This window comes from Balaenoptera acutorostrata, chromosome 1, assembly GCF_949987535.1.
Source record: "Balaenoptera acutorostrata chromosome 1, mBalAcu1.1, whole genome shotgun sequence".
Lineage (NCBI taxonomy): Eukaryota > Metazoa > Chordata > Mammalia > Artiodactyla > Balaenopteridae > Balaenoptera > Balaenoptera acutorostrata.
This window is the reverse complement of record NC_080064.1, coordinates 128,504,506-128,525,918: the sequence shown is the minus strand read 5'-3', so window position 1 is coordinate 128,525,918 and position 21,413 is coordinate 128,504,506. Positions and strand designations below refer to the sequence as shown.

The 21,413-nt window shown below is 41.1% G+C and overlaps 1 protein-coding gene across 1 annotated transcript in view; it reads right to left on the bottom strand.

Annotated features, from left to right (window-relative positions):
• The window catches only part of MPZL1 (myelin protein zero like 1), a 64,050-nt gene that overhangs the window by 20,926 nt on the left and 21,711 nt on the right, over positions 1-21,413 (bottom strand). Inside the window, exon 2 of the mRNA XM_057529854.1 lies at positions 1,574-1,740. Coding sequence (XP_057385837.1) covers positions 1,574-1,740 — 167 coding nt within the window. The remainder of the gene's footprint in view (positions 1-1,573; positions 1,741-21,413) is intronic.

Sequence of the window (21,413 nt, the reverse complement as noted above, 5' to 3'; positions counted from 1 at the left end):
GTGGGTGTGAGGAGTAGAAGGGAAGAGGTAGTGGATGGGGAAGGGAAGGACAAACGCCCCCCCACCCCAAACAAAACTCAAGATTTAAAAAAAAATCAGGTCCCTAGAAGAACATAAATACCCAAAAAGAACTAGCACAGAAGGGAAACAGAGGGGAGAAAAGACGAGCTCAGTTTTAGACATGTGGACCCTAATTCCATGGACCAGAAAAGCCATATCTGGTATGTTGGGCTTGATTTTTCCTTCTCCTGAAAATCTATAAAAATGAAGAGCATCCTGCTCATCTTATTAACTATGCCCTGACATTTGGGAGTTAAAGGATCCTGTATCAGTAACTGAACATTCTGGAATTAACTATAATCAGATTGGTGTGTAAGTATAAATTGATTAGCTAAAAACATTAATCAGAAATACAGCATGTTTGGACTTCCCTGGTGGTACAGTGGTTAAGAATCTGCCTGCCAGTGCAGGGGACACAGGTTCGAGCCCTGGTCCGGGAAGAGCCCACATGCCGCGGAGCAACTAAGCCCGTGCGCCACAACTACTGGGCCTGTGCCCTAGAGCCCGTGACCCACAACTACTGAGCCCATGTGCCACAACTACTGAAGCCCGCGTGCCTAGAGCCCGTGCTCCGCAACAAGAGAAGCCACCTCAATGAGAAACCCGCGCACCGCAACTAGAGAAAGCCCGCGTGCAGCAACGAAGACCCAACACAGCCAAAAATAAATAAATAAATAAATAAATAAATAAATAAATAAATTTATTAAAAAAAAGAAATACAGCATGTTCTTAATATTAAGGCTTGGGGTATGTAAACCTGCTTTGACCCACATGACAAGAATGTTTTGAGCATAAGTAAAACTGCTCTTTGAAGGAAAGAGCATCTGGGTGTCTTCCTGATGATGCTTTACTTTCTATAGATAAAACAATGTCCCTCACTTCTGGTCTGGCAAAAGATGTCAGTGGGAAATCTTCACAAATTTAAATAACTCTTTGGACTCTCCTGGGTAAATCTCCTGTGTTTAATTTTGCATCTATAGGATACATGATCCACGTTGATGCCATATTTATGGGAAGCAACAGAATGCCTGACTCTGCTTCCCCATGACATTTGTATGGGTTCCTGCTCTCACTCACTCTGGGACTGTTTTACCCAGAACCATACCCAATTGGACCCAGTGAGGAAGTCATATAAATTTGTAATCTCTGACTTTACCTCACCTTTCCTTCCTATTCAGACACAACACCCAGGGGGCCTTCCTTTTTATAAATCCTGAGGGACACAGGTCCACTCAAACATTTGGAAATCAGGCATACATTCCAACCCAGTATATTGATAGATAGATAGAGATATCAATATCAGTATCAATACAGATAAGAAGCTGCATTTAAGAGAGGCCGAACTTATTTTTTTTGGAGAGTCTCAAGCAAGAGACGGGCCTTGAAGTCTCTAATAGATAACAAACTCACTCATTTTGCAAGTGCGCAATCAGAAGAATGGGTCATTAATCACACTAGATCAGTAAAGAACCCCGTGAGGTACGACCAGCGGAGAGCAAACAAGCATTCCTACCGACACAGTGGTGTCAGTCCCCTCTGGCTGGAAGCTCCAGGAGACTGAGGTCAACGTGCCAGTTGTGTTAGTAGACTTGAACTTGCAGGTCAGCTTCCCTTGTGTCCCATTTGCCACGAAGATTTCTTTTGGTGTATACACCTCCAGGGCCGACACACCAGCAGTCACTGGAGAGAAAGGAACAAGGAAAGCTTAAGAGTAGGATTTAGCATGAACACCACTGTGCATATTTATCAGAGGACAAAGAAAAGATACAAGAACGTTACAAGATGTATACAGTAATCCATCACCACTGTGTACTATACATTTCTGGCAGAATATTATATAGCCAGGTACTTCCTACAAACTAAACCACTGAGAGTCTGGGATTTTTGTTTTCTAATAAGAAGACATTTTTACTGGTTCAGTTATACCTAATATTTATGTTCTCTTTTGAATTAATAGACTATTTTTCAGAGCAGTTTGAGGTTTGCAGAAAGTAGGGAGTTCCCATATATTCTCTCTCGCTTCCCCCAAGCCCCAGTTTCCCCTATTATTAACATCTTGCATTAGTGTAGCACTAACGTCGAGAATATTCTATATTTGGAATCATTCAGTAAATGTAGCCTTTTCAGATTGGCTTCTCTCACTTAGGAATATTAATTTAAGCTTCCTCCATGTCATTTTGTGGCATGAAAGCCCATTTCATTTTATTGCTGAATAATATCCTTTGTACGGATGTACTACAGTTTATCCATTCATCTACTGAAGGACATCTCACCATGCTTCTCTGATGGTCTGTTTTTAATGATGTGGAGGCCATATTTTTACTTCTTTAAATAGTTCTCACATTCACCTGCTACATTTCAATTTGTATCAAGTTGATCTTTTCTCATCTTCCATATATAAAGCAATTAAAACTGTTTTAGGTAAGATATCACTTTATTTTAAAGCCATGTTTATTATTTAACTAACCCTTTTCCTATAAGGTATTTAAGGCAAAAAAAAAAAAAGCAGCATAACATATCTTGCTTTCATTAGTGAAATCTTACCTACCTCTGGATTTCAGTGTGCTAGACACATGTGTACTCAAGAAATAACTGACCACACTGGGTCACATATTCATTTACTCACTGAGTTTTTTTCAGATAGCCTAAGCCCAGGAAGTAGTAATTAAAATATCTATCACTTGGCATATAAAAATAGCTCTTTTTCCGAGATCTATAATCAGAGGCAACTGCAGGAATTATTAAGGATTCCCGCTAAAATAAAATAATCTTCACGCAAAAAGAGACCCTTTCATGGACTAAAGAAGGTTAGAAAGAAACTTATTTGGCCTAAAAGTGGAAGCAATTAGAGCTAATATAGAAGAGATTAAAAACACCCATTTTCAAAACAAGGTTTTTTTAAAGAAATAGTCAGGAGAGAATCCCTATCTGCAGTGTTCCAATTATTCTTAGAATGTAACAGACAAGCAGAATAAGGAGGGGTATTGTCACCCAGGACTGACGGTCATATTCAGAATTTTTTCTTCCTGAGGTCTTAACTATGACTCCAGGCCAAGGAGAACAAGAGTACTCCCCCATTCCTCCTAACCATCTTCCAAATGTTTATCCTCACGACACAATGGGCACTTTTGGCCATTCTTCTAAATAAACTGATAGCCACACTGCATCAAGCAGATTTTTTTCTGCTAAAGAGGGTGGATTATTATTATATGGAACAATGGATTATTATTCGTGGTCCAAACCTCAAAACAAGCCCTTCTTTTAAACAAGAAGCCAACAAAAGACAGTTCCTTGCTATTGTGGGTAGGCAGAAAAGCAGCCCCAGGGCACTTGAGTTCAAAATGAAGGACAAAGCATAAAACTGGACAATCTGACCAGTTTATTCCAGGAAGCAGCACTGGTTTGTAACCCTTATTTACTGTGTGATTTTGACTAGTTTTCTCCACTAGGATGAGCAATGCAAGGAAAGTCACAGTCTTTAAAGTCAACAAATAAAGTTTCTCAAGGATTTTCTCAAACCAGATCCCTGCCACAAGGCCTGGCTGCAAGAACTGTTACCTTGAGATGTTATTTAATGATGCAACTAGGCCAAGTGCCCAAGTTTACAGTCATGGAATTTTGACCAAAAAGACCAACCAAATGCCTAAATGGGCTTTTAGACAATCTATTTAAGACAGACAATTTAATTATGCCAAAGCTGGTTAAGAAACAAGTGGCTTTTATTTATTTATTTATTTATTTATTTATTTATTTTTTAATGTCTGAAACATTTATATTAACATATTTCCATACATATTTCCATACAAATACAAATATAAGATTTTTAGAAATTTCATGTAATGTCTGAAACATTTATATTAACATATTTCCATACATATTTCCATACAAATACAAATATAAGATTTTTAGAAATTTCATGTACTACAAGTGGCTTTTAAAAACAACAACATACCATCGCTCTTTGGCTAATTTGGACAGGCAGCTCTTAGAGCCAGGAAAATGAATTCCAACTCCAGCCAATCAGCCAGTTGCAGAAAAATAAAATAACTCCATACATAGCTAGTTAACTTCCTCTTGTCCCTGGCTCTTTCTCCCACTCTTGTCATAATTCTTGGAGCTTCCATTAGTCATAGGAAGAACCTTCCAAAACCCTGATCTCTTTGTTTATCTTATCTTCTCCAACGATTTTATCCTCAGGCCGATCCCAGCTGCTAATTCCCATAATCATGCCCTAGCCCAGGGCTTCTCAACCGTGGCACTGTTGACAATCGGGCCAGGTTAGTCTTTGCTGTGGGGCTTGCCTGTGCGTTATAGGATGTTTAGCAGCACCCCTGACCTCTACTAGGTGTCCGTAGCAGCTTTTCTCATCCCAGCTGTGACAACCAAAAGTGTCCTTAGACAACTGCAAATGTCCCCTCCTCAGGGGCAAATTGCTCCTGGTCGAGAACCGCTGCCCGAGACCCTATCATTAATACCTGCTCCCCCTCCACAATCTTAATTTTCAGGCTCTCTACCCTCTGATTGACCACTTCTGACTTTCCAGAACATTTCCTCCAATACCCTGATTTTATCAATCCTTCAGCCACATTAGAACCCAGAATCCATCAGTCCTCCAATCCTTTTACTGTCTCATCCCCAGCATGTCTCCACTGGTCCCGCTCGGATTAGATCCACGGTGCAGCACAAGACTCATCCCCTGGCTGCACCGTCAGCACCCCTGCCTCTCTCTCCCGCCAGCGCATTCGCCCGGCCAGACCTCAACTCTGGTTAAGTGCACTTCTCTATCCATTCTGCATCTCTACCAGGGTGACTGACCATAGCTGGAGAAAAGCACACAATCCCGCTGACTGGTTTCACCTTAAATTCATGACCGCTAACTTCAAAGAGGACTCTTAACGGTGCCCAGCAATCCTCCCACATTTCCCTACTCCATCTAGGCTCCACTCTCCTAAATGACTATTTTATACTTTCCTCTCTAACCTCAGCTGTGGACCTCCCCCTGCTTCTCTCGCTCAGCTGACGACTGTGCTTCCTGTTTCCCTAAGAAAACAGAAGCAATCACAAGAGAACTTCTCTGTGTCCCCAACCACATCCTACCCTCACCTTCTGCATCTGTGCCCTGTCTTCCTATGTGGGCAATGTCTGCACTACTCTCCACTGTGCACTGGATCTCATCTGCTCTCACGCACCTAGGGACACTGATCCAGCAAGTCTCCCTTTTTCTCCTGAAGATTTCATTCTCTACTGAGTTACTGCCATCAGCCATAGAATTATATGCATTTATATCCCAACTTTAGGGGGAAAAAATCTTGACCCTGCATTGCCCCACAGCGAAGATCCCTTTGCCCTCCTCTGACTTGTAAATCTTGAAAGAATTGTCTGTAGTCACTGTGTACAGTCTCCCTCCTCCCACTATCTCCTGAAGAAACCCAGTTCAGGCTTTCATCCCCAGTACTCCACTAAAACTGTTCTTGTTAAGGAATCCAACGACCTCCATGTGGCTAAACCAACCGTTAATTCTCAAATCTCGTCTTATTGATCTGCCTGCATTTGATACGATTGATCACTCCCTCCTTTTTTTTCCAGTTTGGCCTCTGAAACATCACCCCCTTTTGATTCTCTCCTCATCTCATTACCTGCTCCTTTTCTAGTCCCCCTGACCTCTACATGCTGGACAGTCCCAGATCATCCCTCTGACCTCTTATCCAGTCATTCTCTTGGTGACCTCATCTATATATCTATCTATTTTGGCTGCACCATGCGGCATGCAGGATCTTAGTTCCCCAACCAGGGATGGAACCTGCACCCCCTGCAGTGAGAAAGCAGAGTCCTAACCACTGGACCGCCAAGGAAGTTGGTAACCTCATCTAGTTTCAGGGCTTTAAATACCTCCTAAATGCCAATGACCCCTGTACACACACACACACACACACACACACACACACACATACACGTGCATATGTATTCAAATGTTTATCCAGCAATGTCACTTGGATCTAACTGGCATCTTAAATTTAACAATGTCAAGATTGAAGCCCTGATTCCCACCTCCAAACCTGCCCTTCCATGGGCTTCTCCATTTCAGTAAAGGACAACTCCAGACTTCCAGTGGCTGAGGCCAAAGCTCTGGACAACTCTCTTTCTCACAACTTACCTCTAAGCCGTCACAAAACATGCGTCTCTACGAAAAACATATCTAGAAGTTGATCTCTCCATGCTCTTTCAGTGCTACCATTTTGGTTCAGGCCATCATCCTCTTTCACTCAGGTGCTTTCCGTGACTTCCTAAGCTGGTTCTCTCTTCCACCTCATCCACTTAACTGCAGCCAATCCACGGAGAGGCCAGAGAGATCTTGGTAAAATGCAAGTCAGATCTTATCTCTCCTCTGCTCAAAACCCTCCAAGTTCCCCACATCAGCCAGGATCAGGTCTAGGTCCTCACAGTGACCCACAGAGCCCGATGTAAGCTAGCCCCCGGCCACCTCTCAGACTTCGTCTCCTACGCTTCCTCCCTAAACATGCTGAGCAGCCACGCTGTCACCTTGTTGCTCCTCTGCCTGTGATGAGAGCCCCCAGGACAGAGAGTGCTACGGACAAGGAGACAGGAAGTCATGATGACATGAGAGCTGAGAGAAGGGCATTCAACCAAGAGAACTGCTGGGAGTCAGGTGCTCCGCACAGCTGATCTCGGGGAGAAGTTTCAGCTGAGACCCGTACTTAAAACTGCATGTGGTTACCACGTACATCATAGAAGCCCAAAGTGCTTACAGCAGTTTCTGATCAACTGCCATGAGCATGAACGCCAGCAAAGTTTCTCCTATGTGGGGAAAGAGAAGGAAAGCATAGATCTCCCCCTCGGACTACATTTCATGCAGCCCAAGCCAGGGATGAATTCACTGGTTTCTTAAACAATTGGGAATGCTTTGCTTTGTCAGTCTTTTCTTTTTTTTTTTAAGTGACTAGGGGTATTATGGAAGTATATAGTAAAATTATTGTGAAATTCAGATGGCTTGTCTTCAGAGTCATAAAAGAGAGTTTTAAGGGGCTAGTTAAAATGGCTAAAGAACGCAAATATAAAGAGCACTGAGATGTAGAGAAACTATTGTTCTAATCCATGTCATCCCATGTCACTGTAGACTGGACTCCCAGTCTGAATAAGATATTACATAGGTTTTTTTTTAAGCCTCAGATTTACAATTATGGTATAGTGGCAAAAATCGCTGTGAAAAGTATTAAAACTTTAGTTTAAAAACTCATTGATGGGGGGGAAAAAGTCTCCTGTTGAATCTTGGAAAAACCAATTGCCTCAGGAATAAAAACATAGAAATGAAATGAAATGAAATAAAAAGATTAAATGATATACACATGTTTTTACAACTGGCCAACTTTGGATTCTGAGTTACACATTAACTTACAGATAAACTTCAGAATGGTAACAGGAGCTGAGCTTACTTTCTTCCTGGGGAAGGAATCTTGCTAAGTTACACTACAGTTCAAAGGGCAAGAAAACATATAAACAAAAACAACTCTTCTTCTGATGTGCTCTGGGAAATAAATTTCTAAAATGCACCACTTTTGTTGCCCAAAAGTATCATTTAGCAGTGGAGTGATAATGACCCTCAAAGTAGGAGATCAATTCAAACGAAAAAAGCCTGCAAAATCATTTGACAAGTAATCAAAAAGTTTGTGCAATCAACTCACTAAGGGTCATTTCTACAGTAGTCAAATATGATACCCCAAACTTGATATTCTTCCATTTTGGATGGAAACCTGAACAGTTTAGGGGAAAAAGGGGGGGTAGGGTGCAAATACAGAATACAAACAACATCCAACACAAGCACAAAAAAAGCAAATTCAAGAATGGTTTGCCCAAAGGGCTATTTCCTGACATGATCTATTTCGATATTTTGAATTATTGAAGTAATACAATGTCAATCATGTCTTCCAATGTCAATCATGTCTCATGTTAGTACATGTCAGGGTGACCTTTATGCCAGTAAATTCAAACTCTGATACCACAAAATCATTTAAAATACACTGGAGTGGCATTATTATGAATGAACAAACACTTTCATGGCCTAGTTTAAAATAACAGTGTCTTCACTGTTATTGTTAAAGCAATTCCTTGCCGTGTTACTGCTGAGTCCATGTGTGATACACCCTGCTTTGTAAAAACCTTACCCTTTTAACAAACCCTGTTAAGGTTTTCCTTGAAATTGAAAGGCTTTTGTTTTGACTTTTTTTTTTAAAGTACTTTGATGTTACCAGTATATTCTCCTCTTTAAAAGAGTACAATCAAGCAATTTACTCAAAAAGCTTTCCAGGCTATTTCTTGTTTGCTGTTGGTACACAGTGATAATCTGATATTGTAATATCTCCTAGCGCAAGCGTAAATATGACCTTTTAAAACATAGTAAAAGAGAGGGACAAAAGAGAACAATGAACACAAAATTCAGACTAGTGGTTCTGATTGGAACGGGGTGTCCACGGAGCAGGATGTGTGCAGCTCACACTGTTGGTCGTGTTTAATTTCCGAGGCTAGGTAGTGAGGGCATGGGAGCTTGTTTTTTAATGTGTACTCCGCAAAGTGTATCGATGCGTGTGCGCACACACACGCCCACTCTCTTTCTTTTGTATACATTTTATTTTTCATAATAAAAACTGATTTTTTTTAAAGAGAGAAAGGAAGACATCAGTAGGTGTTAAGAGATTTACTTCTTTAATTCCCCAGTGCTCCAGTGAAAGCATCCAGCACGTGATTCCCTCCCAGCACAGCTGTGACTCCTATAAACAGGCTGAATAAAGGGAAGCCAACGGACGATGCGTGTCGGTGGAAAAATTGCCGGGGGTCTAGCCAGAGGCCTCACGCCCCCCTCAGCACCAGGCCACTCTGCAGCTGAAGGGGGCTGCTTTCTGCCATGCATCAGGGCTATTCTGGACCTGCTTCAGTTGGGTGGCACAAAGTAAGGGGAGGCTAAAAAAACTACTCTATTCAACGAGCCATAAATATTAATAAATTAAGCTTTTCATTTGTCAGGAACACACGCTCTTCCGTACACTTTGTCTGAAGTTATGCTTCAGGCCACAGTCTAAAAATGACTTCCTCCCAGTGTCTGCCCCACATCCCTCACCCTGTGCCCCTTTACATCCTGCCTTTCCCGTCAAGGCACCCTTCACACTCTACGGGAGGGACCTGCTGCCGGAACCAGGGGAGGGCCAGTGGCTGTGTCCACCTTGTTCACCAAACCACCCTCTTTACCTTGCAAATGCCTGCCTCTGTCAGTGTGCTCAACAAACATTTGTCTGAAAGTTGGAAAGAAAATGAATGAATGAAAGAAGGACAGAAGAATAAAAGAGACCAACCACAACTCATTTACGCTCAGCCATAAAAAATTATACTTGCTTCACAACCAATGGCTTCAGCATAATGCCCAACACAAAAGGAATTTCAGAGATTACTCAGGATCAAGTTTGAATGCTGACATCATCTTAGAGGAAGTTTAGATAGGTTTCCTCCAAGAGTCACCTTCCTATTTTGATGAGAAAATCCCAAAGGCAACTCATCTTTTGAAATGTTCAATTAAAATAAAGAAAAAAAAAGTTATGTACTTTTACTAACACACAGGATTACCAAATTCCTCTCAGAGCTGATTCCTTCTACTCAGATCGATGGCCAGCTGGCCACATCTTTATCCTTAACCTTTTTGTACCAGCAAAGATCTTTCTGTTTCTCAAATGAGAGATATTCAAAAGGTCCTGAATCAGGCTAGTCATTGAACTGATCACTTGACTCCTTAAAGCCCTGGTATTTCTTGTTTGCCCTCCTCTATGTATGTACTGTTCATCTTTCTTTTCTGCCACGGCTTTCCTTCTTTCAATCAACCATTATCCTTTCAAACCACGCTGGGACTCGGCTTCTGCCCTTAATGGACTGACAGTCTCGTGGAGACAAATGAACAAACATCTACAGTGCAGTGCCTGGCCCCTGGGATGCACCCGGGCTGGTGCAGAGACAGGGCACAGATTCCACTAAAGACCAAAGTCTCCAATCAAGCAGTCAACACAAACGCCACAGTTGTAATCAACCTGAATTGTATCATCTGTGTCCAAATGTTTGTCCAAAACTGTCCAAACATTTCTCAGTTCTTAGCAAGGAGATGAAAAGAAGACACTTTTGGGAAGAAATCAGATCATTTTACTTCTGACAGATTATAGTGGACTAAAATGCTCAGCATAAAGAACATGTTGAGGGCTTCCCAGGTGGCGCAGTGGTTGAGAATCTGCCTGCCAATGCAGGGGACACGGGTTCGAGCCCTGGTCTGGGAAGATCCCACATGCCGTGGAGCAACTAAGCTCGTGAACCACAACTGCTGAGCCTGCGTGTCTGGAGCCTGTGCTCCGGAACGGGAGAGGCCGCGACAGTAAGAGGCCTGCGCACCGCGATGAAGAGTGGCCCCCGCTCTCCGCAACTGGAGAAAGCCCTCGCACAGAAACGAAGACCCAACACAGCCAAAAATAAATAAATAAATAAATTTAAAAGAGTTGCTACTACAAAAACAAGTTTTAAAAAAAGAACATGGGGCTTCCCTGGTGGCGCAGTGGTTGAGAATCTGCCTGCTAATGCAGGGGACACGGGTTCGAGCTCTGGTCTGGGAAGATCCCACATGCCGTGGAGCAACTAAGCTCGTGAACCACAACTACTGAGCCTGCGCGTCTGGAGCCTGTGCTCCGCAGCAAGAGAGGCCGCGATAGTGAGAGGCCCGCGCACAGCGATGAAGAGTGGCCCCCGCTCGCTGCAACTAGAGGAAGCCCTCACACAGAAACGAAGACCCAACACAGCACCCCCCCCAAAATAAATAAATAATAATTAAAGGTGCTAATAATTTAAAAAAAAAAGAACATGTTGAAAGCTCTGGGGGCGTACCCATGGATAACAGAATAACACGCTCATGTGCTTTACGCTTCCCAGGTGCTGAAATGGCATATCAAAATTTCTACTCAAGCAAAAGACCACTGTACTGTAAATCTGTATTTCCGAGCTCTCAAATTTATTTTATCAGAAGGCCTACAGTATGTTAGGAGATATTTGAACAAACATGTAATCCAAACCAGAAAAGGCTAATACAAAATATTACAGGAACAGCAAAACAATAGATGGTAAAGTATGTGCCTATGTTCGATGGCAAGAAGGGTACTTCTTGTCTCCAAAATAGGACAAAAGGTAAAGAAGCAATGGACAAACCATCACTTATTAAGTGCTCACCATGGGTTAAACATTATTAAACTATGGCACATTTATTATTTTTCAGCTTCACTGTTGGGTGTTACCTATTGGACGGAAGCTCAGAGAGGTTAAGGAACTTGCCCAAGTGACTTATTCAGCAGCTGTGGAGCCAGAAGTTGAATCTAGGACCCTCAGACTCCAAAGCCTAGCTCTTTTCACTATGCTGATTACCAACCTTTAAGAAAGTCCTTTATTCAAACAAAATCTTATGGGGGGGGGGGAGGGGCTTCCCTGGTGGCGCAGTGGTTGAGAGTCTGCCTGCTAATGCAGGGGACACTGGGTTCGAGCCCTGGTCTGGGAAGATCCCACATGCCGCGGAGCAACTAGGCCCGTGAGCCACAGCTACTGAGCCTGCGCGTCTGGAGCCTGTGCCCCGCAACGGGAGGGGCCGCGATAGTGAAAGGCCCGCACACCGCGATGAAGAGTGGCCCCCACTTGCCGCAACTAGAGAAAGCCCTCGCATGAACCGAAGACCCAACACAGTCAAAAAAATAAAATAAATAAATAAATAAAGTAGCTATAAAATCTTATGGGGAACCCAATATATAATGGAGATAAAGGTAGTTTTCATATACAAGTCAGGCAAGAAGTACTCAAAACTTACAATAATAAAGTCCAGAAGTAGAATACAGCACAATGGTTCTCAACCTTGGTTACATTTTGGAATCACCTAGAGAGCTTTGAAAATTAGTGATGGCTACTGAAACTACTCTGTATGGGACTGTGTACTGATGGGTATATGTCATTACACATTTGTCCAAACCCACAAAATGTACAATATCAAGAGGGTACAACACCAAGAATGTAAATGATGGACTTTGGGTGATTATGAGGTGTCAGTGTAGATTTACCCATTGTAATAAATGTACCACTCTGGTAGGGGATGTTGGTAATGAGGGAGGCTATGCATGTGTGGGGAGCAGAAGGAATATGGGTGTATGGCTATATGACCTCTCAATTTTTCTGTGAAAAATAAAGTCTATTTAAAAAAAATACTGGACTTCCCTGGTGGCGCAGTGGTTAAGAATCCACCTGCCAATGCAGGAGACATGGGTTCGATTCCTGGTCCAGGAAGATCCCACATGCCGTGGAGCAACTAAGCCTATGCGCCACAACTACCGAGCCTGTGCGCTAGAACCCGTGGGCCGCAACTACTGAGCCCGTGAGCCACAACTACTGAAGCCCACGTGCCTAGAGCCCATGCTCCGCAACAAGAGAAACCACCGCAATGAGAAGCCTGCGCACCACAACAAAGACCCAACACAGCCAAAAATAAAAACAAATAAATAAATAAATTTATTTAAAAAAAAATACTGATGCCTAGGTCCTGCCCCTATTCCTACAGATTCTGATTTAATTAGTATGGGGTGTGGCCTAGGCATCAAGATTTTTAAAAGGCCCTCAGGTGATTCTACACTTGTAACCACTATCCAGCACACCAATGAGAGGCTGGACTCTACTTATGATACTATAATAAAAAAGACCATGCCTGAAGCAGATGAGCCAAGCCTTGCCTGGCATTTGATTGAATGTAGATACAGGTATGTTGACTTGTAAAATATAAGTTAGTGCACACGTGTGGACCTGAATTTTTCAAAAGACTGGGGCGATGGTCTACTACCCTCTTAATCAAACGCACACTTACAAGTTTAAATGTATACATAGAAATTACAAAAACGTGCTTTATTCTGAAGAATGCATTGGCTGCCAGAGTTAACATGGTGGTGTTCTCCAAAGTCCCCAAATCATGTATATAACTTCATGTCTGGCACATTGTTCCTTATTATTATTTTAATGGTTAAAAATATACTTTAGAGGGCTTCCCTGGTGGCTCAGTGGTTAAGAATCTGCCTGCCAATGCAGGGGACACGTGTTCGGAGCCCTGGTCTGGGAAGATCCCACATGCCGCAGAGCAACTAAGCCCGTGCGCCACAACTACTGAGCCTGTGCTCTGGAGCCCGCGAGCCACAACTACTGAGCCCATGTGCCACAACTACTGAAGCCTGCGTGCTTAGAGCCCGTGCTCCGCAACAAGAGAAGCCACCGCAATGAGAAGCCTGCGTACCGCAATGAAGAGTAGCCCCTGCCCCTCTCAACTAGAGAAAGCTCGCGCGCAGCAACGAAAACCCAACACAGCCATAAACAAATAAAAATAAATAAATAAATTTATTTTAAAAAAAATATATATATACTTTAGAAACAAACAAAATGTACATCAAACATTTGGAAATTCTAAAGCACTGTTCCTGAAATACCCTAGAAGTCTATTGAAGAGAGCTTGAAAACCACTTCTCTGCTTGGTTTTTGAGAAGTTCAGGTTTGCTGTAAGTGTGTAAAACCAGTGTCTGCTGCCATAGCAACCTGAAACTGGACAAACAGACTAACCACATTTTAACCACACAGGGGGAAGTGAATTAAAGGAGGGAGGAAATACTTCAACCTTTTTAGGTCCATAGGTACTGTCAGAGCTGATCTTCTACCTGGTAATTCTTTGGACAGGTTCTTAATTAAATGCAAATTTCTAATTTCTTATTTAAAACTCAGTTTAAAAGCTCCCTTACTGCTTCCAAGCTTTTCAAAGTAACATCCCCCCTTTCCTGCTTTACATTTGGCGAGGGCTACTGCTGGTGAGCTGGTATCAGCTTGCTCTGGCTTCCTTCAACATGCCACGCAGTTGGCATACCTCTGGGCACAGTTTGGAATGAGGCCACCTCTGAAATCCTATAGAATCTCGACTCCACCTAAACAGGACTTCAGGAAAACCCTCCCTGATCTGACCACCTCTTGCACCCCACTACTCAATGTTTCTCGTATGCCTCTTCAGTAGGCTGCAGTCTACTGAAGCTACACCTTCAAGTGAGAAGCCAAAGCTTTTTGGTATTTAGCCCTGCAGTTGTCTTGAACTCCACTATCACTCGAGACTCTGAGGGATGGAATCTCATCTTATTTGGCCCGTGTGCGCCGAACACATAAGACAATTCCTGGTGATCAGAAAGTTCTCAAGGATCATTTAAGGAGTAAACAGACCGATAACAGCTGTATTTTTAGCATTTCTATAACGTGAAGCTTTGGTTAATGAAATGTATAAGCACCTTTAAAAAAAAAATAAAGAAACCAAGTTGCCCTTAAACGGAAACCTAATCCTACTCAGTCAAACTCTCTCTGGCTCTTAGAAAACTCTGGCAAAAGAGTCCAGATTAATCAGCACCAACTTATCAATGCCCGGAAGAGTTCAAAGTATAAATGCTCACCTTTGGACAGAAGTAAAATATGGGACAAGAATGGAAATGTGTGCCCCCTTTCCTGTTGAGGCGCAAGTTTTGTTAGAATAAAACAAAAAAAGACAATAATATCAATTAAATAACTCTTTTTTTTTTTTTCGGCCACGCTGCACGGCATGTGGGATCTTAGTTCCCCGACCAGGGATTGAATCTGCGCCCCCTGCGTTGGAAGTGTGGAGTCTTAACCACTGGACCGCCAGGGAAGTCCAAATTATTCATTTATTGAATAGCAAATAACTGCTACATTCTATGGGGGATGCAGTCTCCTTAGATACTATGCATGAACACACACACACACACACACACTCACACACGTAAGAATGTATACAGCAAACACTGAGTACCTACTGTGTGCAGGGTCTGGGCACAAGGGAGGACACGGCAGAACAGCCTTCCAAACGAGGCTTACAGGCTACCCAGTCTGTATTTTATTTCTTGTTTATACCACCTTATCGTCCCTAAAAAATTTCCTACTAAAGCATCTCCGTAAAGTAGCAAATAGACTACATGTAGTTAATTAATGTTGAAGTTTGAAAAATGAAGAGGTCAGGGAGTGTTTTAGGGGAAATACACTTGAATTTTATCTGGAATGTTGAGAAGAATCAAGATAGGAAGAGCAATTTGCAGAGACAGAAAAACATGAGGTGCTGTTTCCAAATGGATTGTGTAGATTACTTTGGCTGGAGTAGAAGAAAACTTTAAAGTTGAAAAGGTAGGCTGAGAAGTTGGAACTTGATCCTGTGGGGAAATGGGCACCACTGAATGTTTTTAAGCTGGGCAATAAGGTAAAAGTGGGCTTCTTGGCAGAGATGTGAAGAAACACAGAAAAAGGAGGGAAAGGAGAGGCATTTAGAAGATTTTTTTTCTCAAACAATTTTTGTTTGGTTCATTCTGCCCCTAACACTGGACAAAGGAGAAAAACTTCCGGGAATGACTCATCCCTAAATCTTTCAAAAGCAATAAGACTAAGAAAACAAATTATTTTTACATTTATAAACCTACAAATTGACTTCAGATATGTGAGGGATATTTTTAAAAACTAAGTACTGCATATATCTAATTTCTTTTAAATAATTAATAATAAGGAATTCTACATGATCATATTTGTCATATGGTTGCCACAAGTTCCTTGAAGTTATTTTTTTAATACCACAACCATTTTGATGAAAATCTTGCTAAAATGTATTATTTTTCTTCTGTCTTTATAAAACAATAATACAGTGACGATTTGCAGAGAAACAATATTTACGTAGTTTTGAAGCATTCCTCTACAAGATAGTTATTAATTACAATGGGAAAAGATAGTTCCTTTACAGTGGAGAAATATGGCAGACTCCATCTTAACTGAGGATCAAATGTTAATGTCACTAATAATGGAAACCATCGGTAACGAACGTCTCCTTATATGATGCACTGAGAAGAACAGAACATTACTTCCGCAGTACTCCTGCCAGATGTGCATAACCTGAATCATCAGACAAACACGATGGAGGGACATTCTACTACATAACTGGTTTGTACTCTTCAGGAATGTTAATTTAAATTAAGGGAAAAAAGACTCAGGAAGTGCTGCAGACTAAAGGTGACTAAAGAGACACGACAACTGGATGAAACACACCATTCTGGATTTTCTTCTACTAGGACGGACATTATTGGGGCAACTGGCAACACCCCAATAAAGTCAGATAATTACACTGTGGTTATATAAGGTGATGTCCTTAGTCTTTCTTTCTTTCTTTTGGCCTCAAGGCATAGCTTGCGGGATCTTAGTTCCCCGACCAGGAATTGAACCCTGGCCCACGGCAGTGAAAGTGCCGAGTCCTAACCACTGGACCACCAGGGAGTTCCCTTGTCCTTAGTCTTTAAGAAATACACATTAAAGTATTTAAGGATAAAGGAAGGTGCGCGCGCGTGTGCACACACACACACACACACACACACACGGTATTTAAGGATAAAGGACCAGCATTTCTGCTGCTCTCACATAGTTGAGAGATACACACTTGAGGATTAAGAAAATGTAACAAAATGTTAACATTTGAGAAATCTGGTTGAAGGGTAGATGGTATTCTTTGCATTCTTTTACCACTTTTCTGTAAGTCTAAAATTATATCAAAATAAAAATGGAAAAGAAATAATATACTACTTTGTTGAATTTTTGGCTAACTCTTTGGTAACTCAGGACTTGTGTGGACATCAAGAACATAATATAATTTAGTGATACCCTCTGGGGCCACTCAGATATGTAGGGCTATTTGCCCCTACCTAGCTGTCTCCAGCCATGATTATTTTTGAACTTTTGTAAATGCTTTTAATTTTCTTACAATTACCATTCCAATCAGGTAATCAGTTGTCAGCATTGCTGAGGGCAGTTTGCCTTCAGTATCCTCTACTCCACCTCCTAATTAATTGCTCTAATCTATTATGGGCTTGGAAACTCATCTAGTTCATGTTTATTTTACAGATGAAAAGACTCTAATCCAGAAAGGGTAAGTAACTTATTGAAGGTATCCATTGTCATCAAGAACAGAAAAAGGATTTGAACAATTCCAAAGTTCTTTTTGTGACATCACGCTAATTTGATCAGTGTATAAATAAGAGGAAACAGTCTCTTAATAAAAAACTGTGTTACACTGAGATCAGACTTGTGGCTGCCAAAGGGGAGGTGGGAGGGGGGAGGGAGAGGGATGGACTGGGAATTTGGGGTTGGTAGATGCAAACTATTACATTTGGAATGGATAAGCAACAAGGTCCTACTGTATAGTACAGGGAACTATATCCAATCTTCTGGGATAAACCATAATGGAAAAGAATATTAAAAAAGAATGTAGGGACTCCCCTGGTGGTCCAGTGGTTAAGAATCTGTCTGCCAATGCAGGGGATGCAGGTTTGATCCCTGGTGAGGGAACTAAGATCCCACAGGCTGCAGGGCAACTAAGCCTGTGCGCTCTTGAGCCCGCACACCGCAAAGAGAAGCCCACACACCACCGCAACAAAGAGCCCACGTGCCACAACGAAAGATCCGACGCAGCCAAATAAATAAATAAATAAATATTTAAAAAATAAAACATAATGTATGTATGTGTAAAACCTGAGTCACTTTGCTGTACAGCAGAGATTGGCACAATGCTGTAAATCAACTATACTTCAATAAAAAAATTTTTTTTAATTAAAAAAAAGAACTGTGTTACAAGTAAGACTCAGAAACTAGAAGGAATGGACTTTGTCATATTAATCTTAGCTGTCCCTTGGCCTTTTCTTTGCTTACTTTCCAGTGGCCAGATAAGACTCTGCAGATTATCAAAGTGTTGGTGTATTTCAAGATTTTCCCCTAACCTTCTTCTTTATTTAAGAAAAAAAACCCACATGTTTCAAAATCTCTGGATACTCTATCGCTTACTGAGTGGCTGGCAGAATCGCCCAAAGTTTAGATTTTTACCCACTTACATTCACATACATGAGAGACAGCAATGCCACAAAACAGTAAGAGGAGGACACATGCTACTAAGTCATCTGTAACCGACTATAGTTTAAAATGTACAACAAAATGTTAGAGCACCTTGTTCTTCCAAAAGTATTTTTACAGATATTTTCAGATAACTGAAAGAATCTTCTGCCTCCTGACTTACTGTAAACATCTAATGGAGGGAAAGCTCTTGAAATAATTCCTTGGGGTTATTCTCCCCAGAGGACTGGCATTTACTCAAAGGCTTCTGGATGGCAAGAATTGCTTAGAACAACAAGTCTGTCAAATGGTTGAAACTGCCATTTTGAGGAGGCTGGTATGAAATAACGTCTCAAGCCACAGTACATTTTGAAATAATTTCCAAACCCAAATGTTTATGTAAATTTCCATCAATGGGGGGACTGTTTAAATAAATTTGATATATCTGTACAATGGAAGACCCTGGTACCATAAGAAAGAATGAGGAAGTTCTTTAGTGCTGATATGAAGTGATCTCCAAGACATATCATTAAATGAAAAAAGCAAAAGGTAGACACACCATATACAAAAATTAACTCAAAATGTACACTGACGTTATGTAAGAGCTAAAACTATAAAGTTCTTAGAAGACAACATAGTTTTTAGGTATGATATCAAAAGCATGAGCAACAAAAGAAACAATAGGTAAATTGGACTTGATCAAAATTTAAAAACCTTTGGGCCTCAAAGGATACCATCAAGAAAGTCAACCCATAGAATGGGAGAAAATATTCGCAAATCATCTATCTATTAAGGGACTTGTATCCAAAATATACAAGTAATCCTTATAATTCAACAATAAAAAGACAAACTAATTAAAAAATGAGCAAAGGACTTGAATAGATATTTCTTCAAAAGAAGATATGCAGATGACCAATAAGCAAATGAAAAGATGCTCAAACATTACTAATCATTAGGGAAAGGTGAATGAAACCACAGTGAGATACCACTGCACACCCACTAGGCTGGCTATTCAAAAACACTCTAACAAGTATCGGTGAGGATGTGGAGAACTTAGAACTCTCTCCATCGCTGGTGGGAATGTAAAGTAGCACAGCCCTTTGGAAAACAGACTGGCAGTTCCTCCGACGGTTAAATGTAGGGTTACCATATGACTTAGCAGTTCTACTCCTACGTATATATCCAAGGGTTACCATATGACTTTGCAGTTCTACTCCTATGTATATATCCAAGGGTTACCATATGACTTAGCAGTTCTACTCCTAAGTATATATCCAAGAGAACTGAAAACATGCCCATCAACTGATGAGTGGATAAACAAAGTGCGGCATATCCATACAATGGAATATTTTTTAGACATAGAAAGAAATAAAATATCGACACATGCTATGTCACGGATGAACCTTGAAAACATGGTAAGTGAAAGCTGGATACAAAAGGCCTCATACTATGTGATTCCACTTACACAAAATTTCCAGAATAGGCAAACCCATAGCGACAGGAAGTAGACTCTGGGGGCTGTGGGCAGAGGGAAATGGGAACTGACCCCACTCATGAATACAGGGCTTCATTATGGGGTAATGAGCATTCTAAAACTGGGTAGTAGTGGTGCCTGTACTATTCTGTGAATTACTAAAAAACATTGAATTCTACGCTCTAAAAGGGTGAATTTCATAGTATGCAAACTGTATCTCAGTAAAGCTGCTGTTTAAAAAAAAAAAAAAGCAAGCTGTTGAGTAATAATGTATGGGATACTACCACTTACAGATTTGCTCACATCTCCATAATGTATCTCTGGAAAGACACAATGTTAGAAAACTAACATTCGCTTCCTCAGCAAGGGGGCTGGAGACAGGAAGATTTTTCATTATGTACTCTTTTTTAACTTTTGAACTATGTCAACATAGTACTATTCAAAATTTTTAGTTAGAAATCAAATGAAATTAGAAAATGTTTTTAATAGACTAGTTCCTTCCACTGGTTTGACAATGCAAAGCTCTATGCAAAACAATATACTCGGGGGCTGTAGATGGTAATGAGTTACTGAAATTAGCCTGAAGTAACAGAAAAATCAGTACAGTTTCCTTTTCTATACTGTTTAATTCTGCTTCCGTTAACTTTTCCCTTTTGGTCTTCTAACTATGTCTCAGTGGCTCTTTGATGAAGTAATGTTCTGTACCTCTTTTATTTGCAAACCCAAACTGAACAAATTTCTTCTATATTGGATCAAATTCCCAAACGTGTTTAAAAAAAACAAAAAGGAGCAGAAAACCTATTTTTAAAAAATTTATTATAAAACCTCCCTCTACCAGACATTATACTTTAGAGGAAATTAAGACTAATAAATGACCCTTAATTTAGGAATAAATTTAAGAATAAATGACCCTTAGGAAAAAGTCAAAAACAGTTTCGAAACACTACTTCCTACATGCTCCACCCCTAAATTTCCAACCGAGTGGATTAAAACTGCCCTCTGAAAGCCATTCTCTATTTTTCACCAGCACTGTCATAGAGCTAGTGCAGAAACAGGTTTCCAAAACAGGCCACTGAACCCCAACTCCGCTCACAACAGGGGCAGAAGGAAATAGCCCCACTTGATGAAGAAGTTCTCCCTTCCACTTAATTCCACTGTCCAGCTGGAATCAGAGTGTAGTTCTGTACTTTGGAGAGCTCTGTACTGTCGATCTTATCTGATATATTGCTTTATCCACGCTCTTCTATTATTATGTCAATGCCACACACACCCTTGATGATGCAGAGAGGGGAGAGCTGCTTTACCAGGCTGCAAGGCTGTGTCAATACAGCTCGACTCCCTAGCAGGGCACACAAAGCCCTTCAAAGCCTGGCTGCAGGTTACCATTGTGGCCAGTTTATCACTCTCCCCATCTCACCCCAGATCCTACATTTCTGCCACATCAAACTTCTAGCCCTTTCCCCAAAACACTACACTCTTTAACAACAATATGCTTTATACATGCTACTCTTTTGGTCTGGAATGCCACCTCCACTAACTCACTCACTCAAACTGGGTCAATGCCTGTGCTTCCTTCAAGGCAACTCCAAGATAATCACCTCTGTAAAGTCTCCCCTAACTTGGGGTCTAATTGTGGATATTTTTTCTGAAGTTTCAATGAATTTATATTAAAAAGACTTATAAAGTAATAAAAAAATTAGGATATTTCATAAACTTGAAGACACCACTGATGACAAGAGACATTATTTTTATGTGTCACCGGGAAATAAAAATGCTGGCTCTGACTCACCAGTGACTGTAAAGTACATCCCAATGTCAGAGATATTAAAATGTGCAAAACTGTCTTCAAATTTTAAAAATGTAGTAAACC